Source organism: Pipistrellus kuhlii, unplaced genomic scaffold (assembly GCF_014108245.1).
Source record: "Pipistrellus kuhlii isolate mPipKuh1 unplaced genomic scaffold, mPipKuh1.p scaffold_m20_p_104, whole genome shotgun sequence".
Classification (NCBI taxonomy): Eukaryota; Metazoa; Chordata; class Mammalia; order Chiroptera; family Vespertilionidae; genus Pipistrellus; species Pipistrellus kuhlii.
The window spans coordinates 151,203-165,353 of NW_023425410.1; the positions used below are offsets into that span (position 1 = coordinate 151,203).

General features: G+C 44.1%; 1 protein-coding gene across 9 annotated transcripts in view; it reads right to left on the bottom strand.

Moving 5' to 3' along the window:
• ARHGEF12 (Rho guanine nucleotide exchange factor 12) overlaps window positions 1-14,151 on the bottom strand; it is a 202,364-nt gene that overhangs the window by 105,223 nt on the left and 82,990 nt on the right. For all 9 annotated transcript variants that reach the window (XM_036430246.2, XM_036430241.2, XM_045578816.1 and 6 more), the window contains 3 exons: window positions 13,964-14,062; window positions 13,287-13,336; window positions 8,571-8,628 (listed from right to left, as the gene is read on the bottom strand). In XM_036430246.2, the coding sequence (XP_036286139.1) occupies window positions 8,571-8,628; window positions 13,287-13,325 (97 nt within the window). In that variant the 5' untranslated portion in view covers window positions 13,326-13,336; window positions 13,964-14,062. The remainder of the gene's footprint in view (window positions 1-8,570; window positions 8,629-13,286; window positions 13,337-13,963; window positions 14,063-14,151) is intronic.

The following is a 14,151-nucleotide window of genomic DNA, read 5'->3' on the forward strand; positions in this document are numbered from 1 at the left end:
CATCTACTAATGGCTATGTTTAATTAATTTCATAAATGCAAAGCTCTAGCTAGTTTGCTCAGTGGATAGAGTGTCGGCAGACAGACTGAGGGGTTTTGGGTTTGATTCCAGTCAAGGGCACATGCCCAGGTTGCAGGCTTGATCCCCAGTAGAGAGCATACAGAAAGCAGCTCTTCAATGCTTCTCTCTCATCATTGATGTTTCTATCTCTCTCCCTCCCTCTCCTTTCCTCTCTGAAATCAATAAAAATATTTTTTTTTAAATTTTCCTTAAATGCGAATTATTAAAAATCATTTAAAGATATTAATTAGGCAGAGTTTAATTAATTTTCTAAAATATGCCATTTTAAATTAACTTTACTAAATAAAATTGACAAAAAGTATCCCACAAAACCATCAATAATTAAGTAACACGTTTTATTTTTAAAACTCATCAGAGAAGGGGGCAAGATGGCTGTGGGACCCGGAGACTCCGTGCCCGTGCTCCCAGCCCGGCTGGCCTTACAGCTGAAATGTTGCGCGGTTGCCTGGAAAAGTAGGAGTGCTGCTAACTGGACGTGTGTGTAAGGAGCACTGGAGAAACAGCACAGAGACTGTAAGAGGGGATCCCCTGGGACGGATGCTCAGCTGAGGCCCAAGTGATATTGGCTACAAAGTGCCCTCCACGCAGGGACCCCCAACCCCAAGCAGCAGAGCCTGGAAGGAGACCCACACAGCATTGGGCAAAGAGGCCCAGGGGGCTCTGGCTGTCTAGGAGGCTGGGTCCTCCCTTCCCCATGACAGAATATGCCAGGTGCTGGCTGCCTCAAGGGGATTCGCCGCAGGCTCTGACTGCTGAGGCTGCACAGCAGTGTTTGGTTCAAAACATACAGGGCCTAAGGGCCGCACCCAGCAGTGATTTGAAGGATGCTGGGCTTTCCTGAAAGGCTTGTGCAGAATCCAAAGAGCATGGCGTCCCCACCTGTAGTGCAGGGTTGGGACCCCGCCCGTACCTATGGAGCCGCAGGGTTGGCAGCAGGCAGGGGATTTTATTACTAGGGTTCTGGTGCACGAAATTCGTGCACTGGGGGTGGGGAGGGTCCCTCAGCCCAATCTGTCCCCTCTCGCATACTGGAAGCCCTCAGGGAATATCCTTAGGCCCACGGGGAGCGGGCGTAAGCTGCAGTCTGATCAGCGAAAGGCACCAGCCCCATCACCCCACTGCTGCAGCCCCTGCCAGTCACCACAGCCACTAAGGTGTTTTCATCAACGCAGACTCCAGTCCCTTCACCATGAAAACATGACAACTTTCTTTAGGCATTTTCAAGATGTGTCTTCATAGGATATGTATTTCTTTCTTTATTTATTCTTATCCTCACCTGAGGATATATTTCCATTGACTTTTAGAGAATGTGGAAGAGAAAAGGAAAGACAGAGAGAAACATCAGTGTGAGAGGGACTCTTCAATTGGTTGCCTCCTGCATGAGCCCTGACCTGGGCCCCAGCCAGGAAGGAGCCTGCAACCTAGGTTCATGCCCTCGATCAGAATCGAACCCAGACCCTGTGATTGGCAGGCCGAGGCTCTCTCCACTGAGTCAAACTGGCTAGGACAGGGTATGACATTTCTTAGCCCCTCCAGCAACAGACCTTACTTTTTCCTCCAGGAGTGAGGTGGAAAAACCCTAGATCACCTCCTTGGGTTCTTATTATCCAAGTCACTAAGAATATTACCAGTGGCATACAGGAAGCTTAGCCAGTGAGCGGTCAGAAAAGGTGTTTCCTCTATAGTTCACACCAATTGCCGGCTGGACCCTGCCCAGGCCTCTGGCCTCTGGCCTCAGCTTTAGGCCTGGGCAGGGCCCTCCAGCTCCCGCTGATCACGGGCTCACCCCTGCCCAGGCTGCCCAGACCGAAAGCCTTGGGCAGGGAACCCCAGGTTCCCTGTGATTGCAGGCTGCGCCCCTTGGGCCGGGGACCCCCAGTTCCCTGTAATCCATCACAGGCTCCGCTCCTGCCCAAGGCCCAAAGCCTCCAGCTTGGGCAGGAGTGGACCCCCAGTTCCCTGCAATCGATCACAGGCCAAGGTGGAGGCTTTCAGCCTTGCACATGAGCAGGCCCCCAGCTCCCTGCGATCAATGGCAGGCTCCGCTCATGCCCCCTCGTTCTGACTGCAGGCTTGGCCCTGCCCAAGAGCCTACTGGCTCAGACCCTTCCCAGGCTGCCTTACCTCACAGTGACCTGGGTGCCAGGATGTTCCTGGGACACAGGCGCTGGGAGCCTATGTATGCAAGTTAACTGCCATATTTTGGGTTAATTTGCATATTCACTCTGACTGGCTATGGGCATAGCGAAGGTATGGTCAATTTACATGTTTATTATTAGGTAAGATTTTGTTAACCTTACCTGAGGATGTTTTTCCATTGATATTTAGGGAGAGTGGAAGAGAGAGGGAAAGACAGACAGAAAAATCGATGTGAGAGAAACACATTGACTGGTTGCCTCCTGCAAGAGCCTAACCAGGGCCTGGCTGGGGGAAGAGCCTGCACCTAAGGTATGTGCCCTTAGCCAGAATCAAACCTGGGACCCTTTGGTCTGCAGGCCAAGGCGCTATCCACTGAGCAACACCAGTGAGGCTAGATGGGGATCTTAAGCCTGCACTGAAGAGAGGGGAACATAAGTGGAGCTGGGGTAACTGGCCCCACTGTACTGAGACCAGCCAGTGGAGACTTCAGTCCTGAGTGGGACCGACTTCGTAATCCTTCTGCTTGGACCAGGGGCACAGGGTACCGGTCCTGGCAGAGCTGAGCTTTTCTATGCGATCCCATGGGAAGGCTTCTACTGCGGAGACAGAGGAGGGAGAGCTGGCTTTGTGACTGCATTGTGGAAACCCATCCAAACTCCATGTGTGTCCAGGCGGCCAGGCCCGGGAGGAGGAGTGGAGCTTGTCTCCCCCTCTTGTGGGCTAGAAACACCCCTAGTTAAAGGAGACCAGATCACCAGATCCCCTGCTGGACACATTTGGGGGGGAGGGGGGAAGCAGTAAAACAGAGTAGGACATCCTGAGAGTAAGACCCTCAGAGGCCGTTGTCTAGCAGCAGAAAAGGCTTAGCCCGGTCCTGGGGACGAGACTGGCAACATTCTCAATCGGGATCTCTTTTGATAAATCCCCCTGAGCCAGGGCAGCAGAAACTTCTCCTGCAGAATGGGTGGCAGGCCGTGTCCAACCTGAGCCTGCATCAGGTCACCTGACAGGGAACTAGAGTTGGAGGATGTGGCTGACTGACGTGTGGCTACGGAGCAGAGGCACTCCCCCTCAGTGAGAGCCTAATGAGTCATCTCTAAGCCGGGGTCCACTAGCTCTAGCTGTGCTTGCCTGGCTTCACCCTGAAGACTCTTTAGAAAACACTGGAGGAAAACCAGGCACTTGACGGGGGTGTGTGTGTGTGTGTGTTTGTGTGTGTGTGTGCAGAGTAGCTGACTTGTGGAGCGGACCTCAGAAAGCCTCAGACTGACCAACGCTGGGACAGGTCACCAGAGCCAAATGTGGCTGACACAGAAGGACCTCCCGGAAGCCTGAAATCCAAATACAGACCGTGCGCATGATCGTGTCCCACCCAGATGAGCGCCGCGTGGCTGGGTTTTGTTGTTGTTCTTTTTTCAATATTTCCTTCCTTATTACTTTAGTATTATTGCCATTAATATTTTGGTTCTTTTCTCTCATATCTTATAAGCCTCCTTCCTTTTATTTCTTTTTCCTGTTCAGTCTTTATCAATTTACCTTTACCTTTCTCTTCTTTTAATTCTGCATAACTTTTCCCCTTTCTTTCTGTGTTCTTGTCTTTTTTTTTTTTACCATTTTCCTTTTCTTACTCTCTACTCATACTTTTTCCTTGCTCTCCCTTTGTTTTTTAATAATTTTTTCTGCCACTTTTCCACTATTCTCTTTTTTTTTTTTCATTTTGCTATTAGTAATATTACCTTTTCCTCTTTCTTTTTGTTTACTATTCTTGTTTTCTTATCTCTTTAGAAATTCTCTTCACTTTTGTGGTTGCTTTCCTTATCAGAACATGTAAAACAGCTCAAACAACATGGATATGGGTGAGCCTTACAGTTAGCCATCCTGAGAGGAGAGCCCACCCACAAACAGGACAACAACAATCAAGACCAAATTATAACAGGAGAGCCCAAATAGCCCACAAAAGGGTTACTGCTAAGGCATACAACTCAGCAGTAGAAGACACTGGGTCCACAGAATATGTAGTAAAAAAGCCCACCCCAAGAAGACTGGGAGTCATAGCAAGTATATCTAATTTACAGATACAAACACAAAGAGATACTTAAAAAGGGGAGACAAAGAAACAACCCCCAACTTAAAGGAAAGGAGGTAGAGCCAGAAAAATAGATAAATAAGATGGTGAGAAAGTTATCAGACATACAGTCCAGAATAATGGTTATAAAGATGCTCAGGAACATAGTGAGAATGACAAGGAACTTAGTGAGAACTACATCAGCATGAAAAAAAGCCACAGAATTAAGAGCCACGCAGAAATGAATACTATTTAGGACATCAAGAATACACTGGAAGGAATTAAAAGCAGGCTTGATGAAGCAGAAGATAGAATAAGTGAATAAGAAGACAAGGTAGAAAAAACAACAACAGTCAATCAGAGCAGCAAAAAGAAAAAATACTTAAACATGAGGACAGTTTAAGGGAACTCAGGGATACCATCAAATGAAACAACATCCACATCATAATGTTACTAAAGGAAAAAGACAGTGAGCAAGGAATACATAACCTGTTTAAAATAATAATGATAGAAAACATCTCTAACCTGGTGAAGGAGAAAGCCACACAAGCTCAGGACTCACAGAAAGTACCAATCAATATGAACCCAAAGAAACTCAACTCCAAGGCACATAGGCACATCATAATTAAAATAGCAAACATTAACACATTAAGACCCATGGCAGTCACCAGAGACTGACACTATACTTTCCATCCAAAACAGGCTGGGTGCTTAATGTGTTAAAGACAAAGAGATAATTTCAAGGGCAGCAAGAGAGAGATAATCAGTGACCTACAAGGCAGCTCCCATAAGGCTCTCAAATGAGTTCTCAATAGAAAAACTTTAGGCCAGAAGAGAATGGCAGGCAATATTGAAAGGAATGAAAAGTAAAGATCTGAAAAGCAGACTACTCTATCTAGCAAAGCTATTATTCAAAATTAAAGGTGAAATAAAAAGCTTCCCAGAAAAAAAAAAAGGCCAAAGAAGTTTACCACCACCAACCCTACAATGCAAGAAATGCTAAAAGGATTTCTATAAGAAGAAATAGAATGAGAGAGGACCAAAACCATGAAGAATACAAATAACAAAAAATAAGTACCTATCCTATAAAGAGAGAATATGCAAATTGACCATCACACCCATCACAAAGATGGCAGTGCCCATAGCCACTGATGGTGGTGCCCAGTCCCCTTAGCCCCAGTGGGGAGGAATGGGGGGTAGGCACGCAGTGCGGCTAGACCAGCCCTCAGCCCCACAGCCACCTAGGGCTGGCCCGAGACGCAGGCAAGCCTTGGATGGCGGCTGTCCAGCCAACACCCAAGGCACAGGAAAGCCTCGGATGTCAGCTGCACAGCTGCCCAGGGTGGGCCCAAGGTGCAGGCAAGCCTTGAATGGTGGCTGCCCAGGCATCCAGGGCTGCCTAAGGCTTGCTCTGCTGGCATGGCAGCAGCAGAGATGTGATGGGGGCAACGCCTTCCGCTGATCACCAGGCCGCCTCCCATTCCTGAGGTCTCCTAGACTGTGAGAAGGGGCAGACCGGGCTAACGGACACCACCTCCAGTGCATAAATGTTCATGGATTGGGCCTCTACTCTATTATAACCTTAAATATAAATGGATTAAATGCTCCAATAAAAAGACATAGGGTAGATGACCGATATATATGATTCTATAAGAGTTAGATCTCATTATAAAAGACCCAACCAGAATAAAAGTGAAGAGATGGGAAAATTTTCCATGCATATGTAAACATAAAGAAAAGCATAAATATAATACTTACATATGACAAAATAGACTTAAAAGCAAAGGCTATAACAAGAGACAAAGAAGGTCACTTCATAATACTAAAGAGATTGATCCAACAAGATAATATAACCCTGTAAACATATATACTTCCCCTATAGGAGAACGTAGGGAGAGATCAACAGCATTACAGTGGCAGGGGACTTTAACACCCCACTAACATCATCAGATATAACTTCCAAACAAAAACCAATAGGAAATGATGACTTTCAACGACTCTACATCAAATGGATTTAACTGAAAGTTTATACAACATTTCACCAAAAACAGCAAAATATACGTTCTTCTCAAGGGCAAACAAGACCTTCTCAAAGACAGACACGTTAGGACACAATGTAAGTCTCTGCAAGTTCAAGAAGATTGATTTCATATTAAGCATATTCTTGAATCACAATGGCATAAACTAGTTACCAACTACAATAAAAACACTAAAAAACAATCAAACACATGGAGGCTAAATAGCATGTTATTAAACAATGAACGAGTTACCAATGAGCTTAAGTAAGAAATCAAAAGCATCCTGGAAACGAATAAGAATGAACACACAACAACCCAAAATCTACGTAACCAGGGAAAGCAATTCTGAGAGGGAAATTCACAGCAATATAGGCCTACCTAAAGAAACAAGAAAAAGGACTAATAAACTATGTAACCCTACAAATAAAAGAATCAGAAAGAGAATAGTAAGAAAAGCCCAAAGTAGGTAGATGGAAGGAACAAATAAAAATCAAAGGAAAAATAAATGACATAGAAACTAAAAACAAAACAAAACACAACGCAAAAGAGCAATGAAACCAAGAGCTAGTTCTTTGAAAATATAAACAAGGTTTATGAACCTTTAGCTAGACTCATCAAAAAACTGAGAAGGTTCAAATAAAAAGAATCAGAAATGAAAGAGTTGAACTGACATCATAGAAATTCAAAGTGTTCTAAAAAATACTACAAAAAAACACTATGAGAAACCACAAGCTGACAGGAGGAAATCCCAAGGGTCCTTAGCATGCTGCAAAGGCGCGAGGCTCCTGCCACCGCCACTGTGCTCACCAGCCATGGGCCCAGCTTCTAACTGAGCAGCACTCCTGCTGTGGGAACACAAAGACCACCAGGGGGCAGCTCCTGCATTGAGAGTCTGCTCCCTGGTGGTCAGTGCACATCATAGCAACAGTCATTCCACTGTTCAGTTGATTTGCAGAATAGCCTTTTATTATACACTAGAGGCCCGGTGCACAAAATTCATGCACGGGTGTGTGTGTGGGGGGGGGGGGGTGTTCCTCAGCCCAGCCTGCCTGCAATCTCTCCAATCTGGGACCCCTCAAGGGATGTTCGACTGCCCATTTAGACCTGATCCCTTGAGGGGTCCCAGATTGGAGAGATTGCAGGCTGGGCTGAGGAACATCACCCCCACACCCCACCCCGTACACAAATTTTGTGCACCAGGCCTCTAGTGTATATATATTTTTTGGAGAAAACAGAAAGTAACATTAACCATGACCAGCAAGACTCAACAGAAGACATTCATTAGTTATCTAGCATGAAGAAAAAAATGAGATTTTCCAAGTAAATTACTTCTTTAGGTAACTGATCTTTAATTGACAAAAACCTTTCTCTTAAAACTTTCAATAGAACTTTTAAATGTATAAAAGTTTAAAAGTATAAAAGTATTTCACAACATTTTTGGCAATTTAACACTACTATGGAACTCACTGTCAGTTATTTCACCACATTTGAGGTGCTAAAAATGTTTTCTTTTTACACTTAATTGTTATAAGTACTATGATTGGGGGGAATTTTAAGAATATACATTTTTTAAGGGATTCTGTTCATCTAGGTCAGTGGTTCTCAACCTTCCCAATGCTCTACAGCAGCAGTTCTCAAACCTGTGGGATCCCACAGGTTCAGATCCGCTAGCAGGGTCGCCTAAGACCATTGGAAAACACAAATATTTACATTATGATTTATTAACAGAGCAAAATTACAGTTATGAAGTAGCAACAAAAATAATGTTATGGTTGGGGGTCACCACAACAAGAGGAACTGTATTAAAGGGTTGTGGCATTAGGAAGGTTGAGAACCACTGACCCAAATCATTTGTGTCCAATCTTCCCCCCCTCAGGTGGCTTAGACATTTCTTTCAAATATATGCTTTCAATATTACCAAGATAACAAGGACAGCAAAACCAATCACATCTATGAAGTGACAGGAAATAAGTATTTGGTTAAGAATTTTCACCTCAGACTTTCCTTTAATGCAGGACTTATCAAACTATAGCCAAGCGGCTTAACCTAGCCACAGATTATTTTGGCAAATAAAGCTTTATTGAAACACAGACACATCCATTCATTTACATACTGTTCAGGGTTGTTTTTGTGCTACAATGACAAAGTCACATTGTAAACCATGGGGCCTGCAAAGCCTAAAATATTTACTATTTTATCTATCATAGAAAATATTTGCTGATCCTTGATTCAGGATTTCAGAAAACAAAACAGCAACATTCACCTACATTTGATTAACTTTACCACCTCCAGATGGTTTGAATGAGTCACCAGAGTTCCATTCACCTGCAAGAAAATGAAAATAGTGCATATCAGATACATTCCACAGACACATAGGTAAACTGATTTCAGGAATTATTATGCATAGTATAGTCAATTAGAATACAGTAGATGGGACTATGTATATACTAAAATATGTATAGGTCTGATTCAATATTTCACTTTTACCACTGTCCCATCAGATATACTCAGCAACAAAATTAACTTTAATGCAAAACAAGGCCTTGACTAAAAGGGCATTGCAGTGTATTCACCATGACAGATGATGAAACATAGCGTACCACAGATTTACAAACCTTCACAGTGGATGGCTCTTGCACACAGAAAATATCTCTTTGCCTTTAATTATAAATTCAGTGATTTGTAAAAATCACAATGCATTGTTAAAAGATAAAAAAATTATTTCAAAAATAATATTCAACTTACTTTTAGTTTCCTAATTATGACCTAATTTTTATAAAGAAAATATTTTCAGAGAGGCTAAATGTAGGAAATGTTATCCAGCCGAAACTGGTTTGGCTCAGTGATAGAGCGTCGGTCTGTGGACTGAAAGGTCCCAGGTTCGATTCCAGTCAAGGGCATGTACTTTGGTTGCGGGCACATCCCCAGTAGTGGGTGTGCAAGAGGCAGCTGGTCGATGTTTCTCTCTCATCGACGTTTCTAGCTCTCTCTTTCTCTCCCTTCCTCTCTGTGGAAAATAAAAAAATAAAAAAATCAATAGAAAATGTTATCCAAAGTCTTCACTATACAAAACAAATTAAGGTAAAATTATCAAACACGGATCTAACATTAAAACTACTTTTCTCTGATTTTTATAAGTTAAAATACTATCTATAATAATAGAAGCCTAAGCGGCCATCACAACTGAATGGACAACCAAACAGGCTGTGTGGGGCAACCAGGCTGGCAGGGGGGTTAGCGAGGGGCGACTAAATGACCGGACAGCAGGCTGCAAGGAGCAATCAAGCCTGGGGAGGGGAGTTGGTGGCAACTAGGCTGGCGGGGGGGAGTATGGGTGGAGGTAGTGAGGAGGGACTAAACGATTGAGCAGCAGGCTGTGTGGGGTGAGCAGGCCAGCTGGTGGTTTAGTGAGGGGCGACCAAACCACCAAAAGGCAGGCTGCATGGGGCAACCAGGCCAGCAGGGGTGGCAGTGATGGGCGACAAGGCCGATGGGGGGGTGGGGAGGTAATTAGGGGCAACTAGACCAGCGGGGGGACAGTTGGGGATGACCAGGCCAGCACGGGGGCAGTTAGGGGTGATCAGCAGGCAGGCAGGTGAGCAGTTAGGAGTCAGTGGTCCCGAATTCTGAGAAGGATATCTGACTTCCTGTTTAGGCCCGATCCCCAGGATTGGGCCTAAACCAGCAGTCGGACATTTCCCAAGGGGTCCTGGATTGGAGAGGGTGAAGGCTGGGCTGAGGGGACCTCTTCCCCTTCTAAGAATTTCATGCACCAGGCCTCTAGACTACCAGAGACCACCTTTGTTAACCATGTTTAATCCTAGACACTATTCTAGCACACATACACCACATACACAAACACACAACACCTAAATTATTACTGTCTTTTTTCTATAAATACTTTTCACTATATTGTGTATATCTTTCATTATAGGTACACACATTCTTAAAAGCTGCAGATAAAATGCAATTTATTTCTCTAGCTCTGTTTATGCATATATAGGTTGTTTATAAATTGTCAATATGATGAAGCCGAAATGAATTTCCCTGTACACATTTCATGATTGTATACTTATTTCCTTATATTCCTAAAAACAAATTTGCTGGTCAAAGGTAATATACTTACTTAAAGTACCGTATTTTTCGGACCATAAGACACACTTTTTTCCCCCCAGAAGTGGGGGGGGGAAAGTCCCTGCGTCTTATGGTCCAAATATAGCCTACACATATACTTTAAAAAAAAAAGTTTTTTTACTTGCCCGGCTCTATGTGGTCTCTGTGTGCTTGCCTGGCTCTAAAATGGTTCTAAATGCTGCTGTTTACTTTACAGGGTTGATTACATGTGTTTATGACTGTGATGTTGGGTTTTAATGCACATAAAATATTTTAGGACACTATTTGTTTCAGAATCTTTTTTTCTTCATTTCCCTTCTCTAAAAACTGGTGCGTCTTATTGACCGGTGCATCTTATGGTCCGAAAAATATGGTATATAATTTTTATACATATTCACAAGTCCCATCCAGATTTATACCCATGACAAGCTTATGAGAATAGCTATTTTACCATGCCCAAACTATACCTAATACATATCATCAATCTTTAGAATTTCTGACAACCAGTTATATTTTCGTGTCTTTAATTTAGTAGTGAAGTTGGACATATTCTTATTAATATATTACTTATTTCAATTACTTTGTGGAATTGCCTGACAAAATTATTTGCCCATTTTTCTATTATTCTTTTCTTAGTATAGGTATTTGAAAAGTGCTCCTTATAATTAAGGATATACTCTATAATATGTTTCAAGTATTTTTTGTAAGTATATTCATGGTATCTTTTCCTGGATAGTAATTTTGTTCCAAGAAATCAAATGAGCCTTAGCTGGTTTGGCTCAGTGGATAGTGTCAGCCTGCAGCCTGTGGACTGAAAGGTCCCAGGTTCGATTCTGGTCAAGGGCACCTGCCTGGGTTGCAGGCTTGATAGGGAGGCTTGATTCAGGAGGCAGCCAATCAATGCTTTTCTCTCATCATTGATGTTTCTATCTCTCTCTGTCCCTCTTTCTTCCTCTCTAAAATCAATAAAAATGTTGAAGGAAGGAAGGAAGGAAGGAAGGAAGGAAGGAAGGAAGGAAGGAAGGAGGAGGGAGGGAGGGAGGGAGGGAGGGAGGGAGGGAGGGAGGAGGAGGAGGGAGGGAGGAGGAGGAACCGGTTTCAGCTCTCCATATTATTTTTTAACAAGTAATTCTCATTAAAATATACTGTTAGAATTGGGAAGGTCTGTCATTACTTGTTTGATTATTCTTTCAAATGAACTTTACAAAGATTTAAGTATCTCTGATGAAAAAGTGGTCTGTGGGGAGGGAGGGAGGGAGAGAGGGAGGGAGGGAGGGAGGGAGGGAGCGAGGGAGGGAGGGAGGGAGGGGAAAGGAGGAAAGGAAGGGGGAAGGAAGGGAAGGAAGGGAGGAAGGGAGGAAGGAGGAAGGGGGAAGGGGGAAAGGAGGAGGGAGGAAGAGGAGAAGGGAGGAAGGGGAAAGGGAGGAAGGGAGAAGGGAGGAAGGGGGAAGGGAGGAAGGGTAAGGGGGGAAGGGAGGAGGGAGGAAGGGGGGAAGGGAGGAAGGAGGAAGGGGGGAAGGGAGAAAAGGGGAAGGGAGGAAGAAGAGAGGGAGAAAGGGGGAAGGGGGGAAGGGGGAAGCGGGAAAAGGAGGAAGGGGGAAGGGAGGAAGGGAGGAGGAAGGGAGGAGAAAGGGAGGAGGAAGGGAAGAGAGAGGAAGGGAGGAAGGGAAGAAGGAGAAAGAGAGGAAGGGAAGAAGGGGGAAGGGAGGAAGGGAAGAAGGGGGAAGGGAGGAGGAAGGAAGGGGTAAGGGAGGAAGGGAGAAAGGGGGAAGGGAAGAAGGGGGAAGGGAGGAGGAAGGAAGGGGTAAGGGAGGAAGGGAGAAAGGGGGAAGGGAAGAAGGGGGAAGGGAAGAAGGGGGAAGGGAGGAGGGAAGAAGGGGAGAAGGGAGGAAGGGAGGAAAGGGGAAGGGAGGAAGGGGGAAGGGAGGAGGGAAGAAGAGGAGAAGGGAGGAAGGGGTGAAGGGAGGAAGGGGGAAGGGAGGAGGGAAGAAGGGGAGAAGGGAGGAAGGGAGGAAGGGAGGGAGGGAGGACAGAGGAAGGGAGAAAGGGGGAAGGGAGGAAGAGGTTGAAGGGGGGAAGAGGAGAAGGGAAGGGAAGGGAAAGGGAAGGGAGGAAGGGGGAAGGGAGGAAGGGATGAAGGAAGTCAAAAGAGTCAAGTGTCTCAAGCGCCATGACTGACTAATCCATTCTTTCCTCCTGGTCAGATTCAAGGCTGCTCTGACAGATCTACACCAGACCAGGGACTCTGCCTATCTTAACTCACACCCTGTCACTTACCTCCCCACAGACCACTTTTTCATCAGAGATACTTAAACCTGTAAAGTTCATTTGAAAGAATAATCAGACAAGTAATGACAGACCTTCCCAATTCTAACAGTATATTTTATAATGAGAATTACTTGTTAAAAAATAATATGGAGAGCTGAAGTCGGTTTGGCTCAGTGGATAGAGCGTCGGCCTGCAGACTAAAGGGTCCCGGGTTCGATTCTGGTCAAGGGCATGTACCTTGGTTGCAGGCACATCCCCAATAGGGGGTGTGCAAAAGGCAGCTGGTTGATGATTCTCTCTCATCGATGTTTCTAACTCTATCTCTCTCTCTTCCTCTCTGTAAAAAAATCAATAAAATAGATTAAAATAATAATAATAATAATAATAATGAGAGAAATGATCTTTACTCCATTTATTCAAGCCCTTTTTATGCCTTTCAGTATAGGATAATATTAATTTCTTTAAAGTGAGTTTTTATAGACCACAAATCCAACATATGCTGCGTTTTACAAAAATCCAAGTGGAAAAAAAAATGTGGCTAATGTATGCTGTGTTTTCTTTTTTTAATTCTACCATAAATTCTATAGTGGTTGTTTCCTTACCTTGATGATTCGATCACCTGTCTGTACTCCAGCCCGCATGGCTGCTCCATCTGTAAGAGAAATTAGTTAATTAAGATGTAACTCATTGGCATTGATTGACAAGTTCTTGAAAAAGAGGAGCATAAGGAAGTGCTCACAAACACAGGCTTCAAGTCAGACAGACTGGGGTTCAAATGCTGCCCCTGCCACTCACTAGCTGTGTGACCTAGGACTGCTTTTATGTTTTTTACTCTAAGCCTCAATATTGCCTATATAACGGGGGATAAAAATACTACCTCAAGTCACAGCACCCAGCATGAAGTAAGTATTCAATATACGTAATATCAGTAAAAGATACTGTTGCTGTTTTGGAAAAAGAATAGATATTTTTAAGCCTATAACCCTCTGCTTAATCTGTCTCTACCAAACATCTCTAAAGAAATAATATTCAACAAACTTCTATAAGTGATGATGCATAAAGTATCACAACACAGAGTACTATGATTTCTATAAAGTGCAAAGAAAACCAACTGGGAAACTCATGCCTAAAACTACGATACTAAAGACAAATCTATTATAGCAACACGGCTACATAGCCTGCACTGTGGATGACTGTGTCATTCTGGGCAACAGATTTTATTTGTACTTTTCTGTTCTTACTCTGCTCTCGAGTGACAAGACAGTTTTAAATGCCTTGCCTTCTTTGACAGACTGTACGAAGACTGGGTTGTCTCCACTGACCGTCAGCCCAAATCCATTGTCACCCTTCTGGATGATCACACAGCGCTGAACAAGACCTGCATAGAAAGAACCACAGGACAGAGAGAGGGGAGAGAAAAACAAAGAGAAAAAAGATAATAATTACATAGCAGCAATGAACTGTATT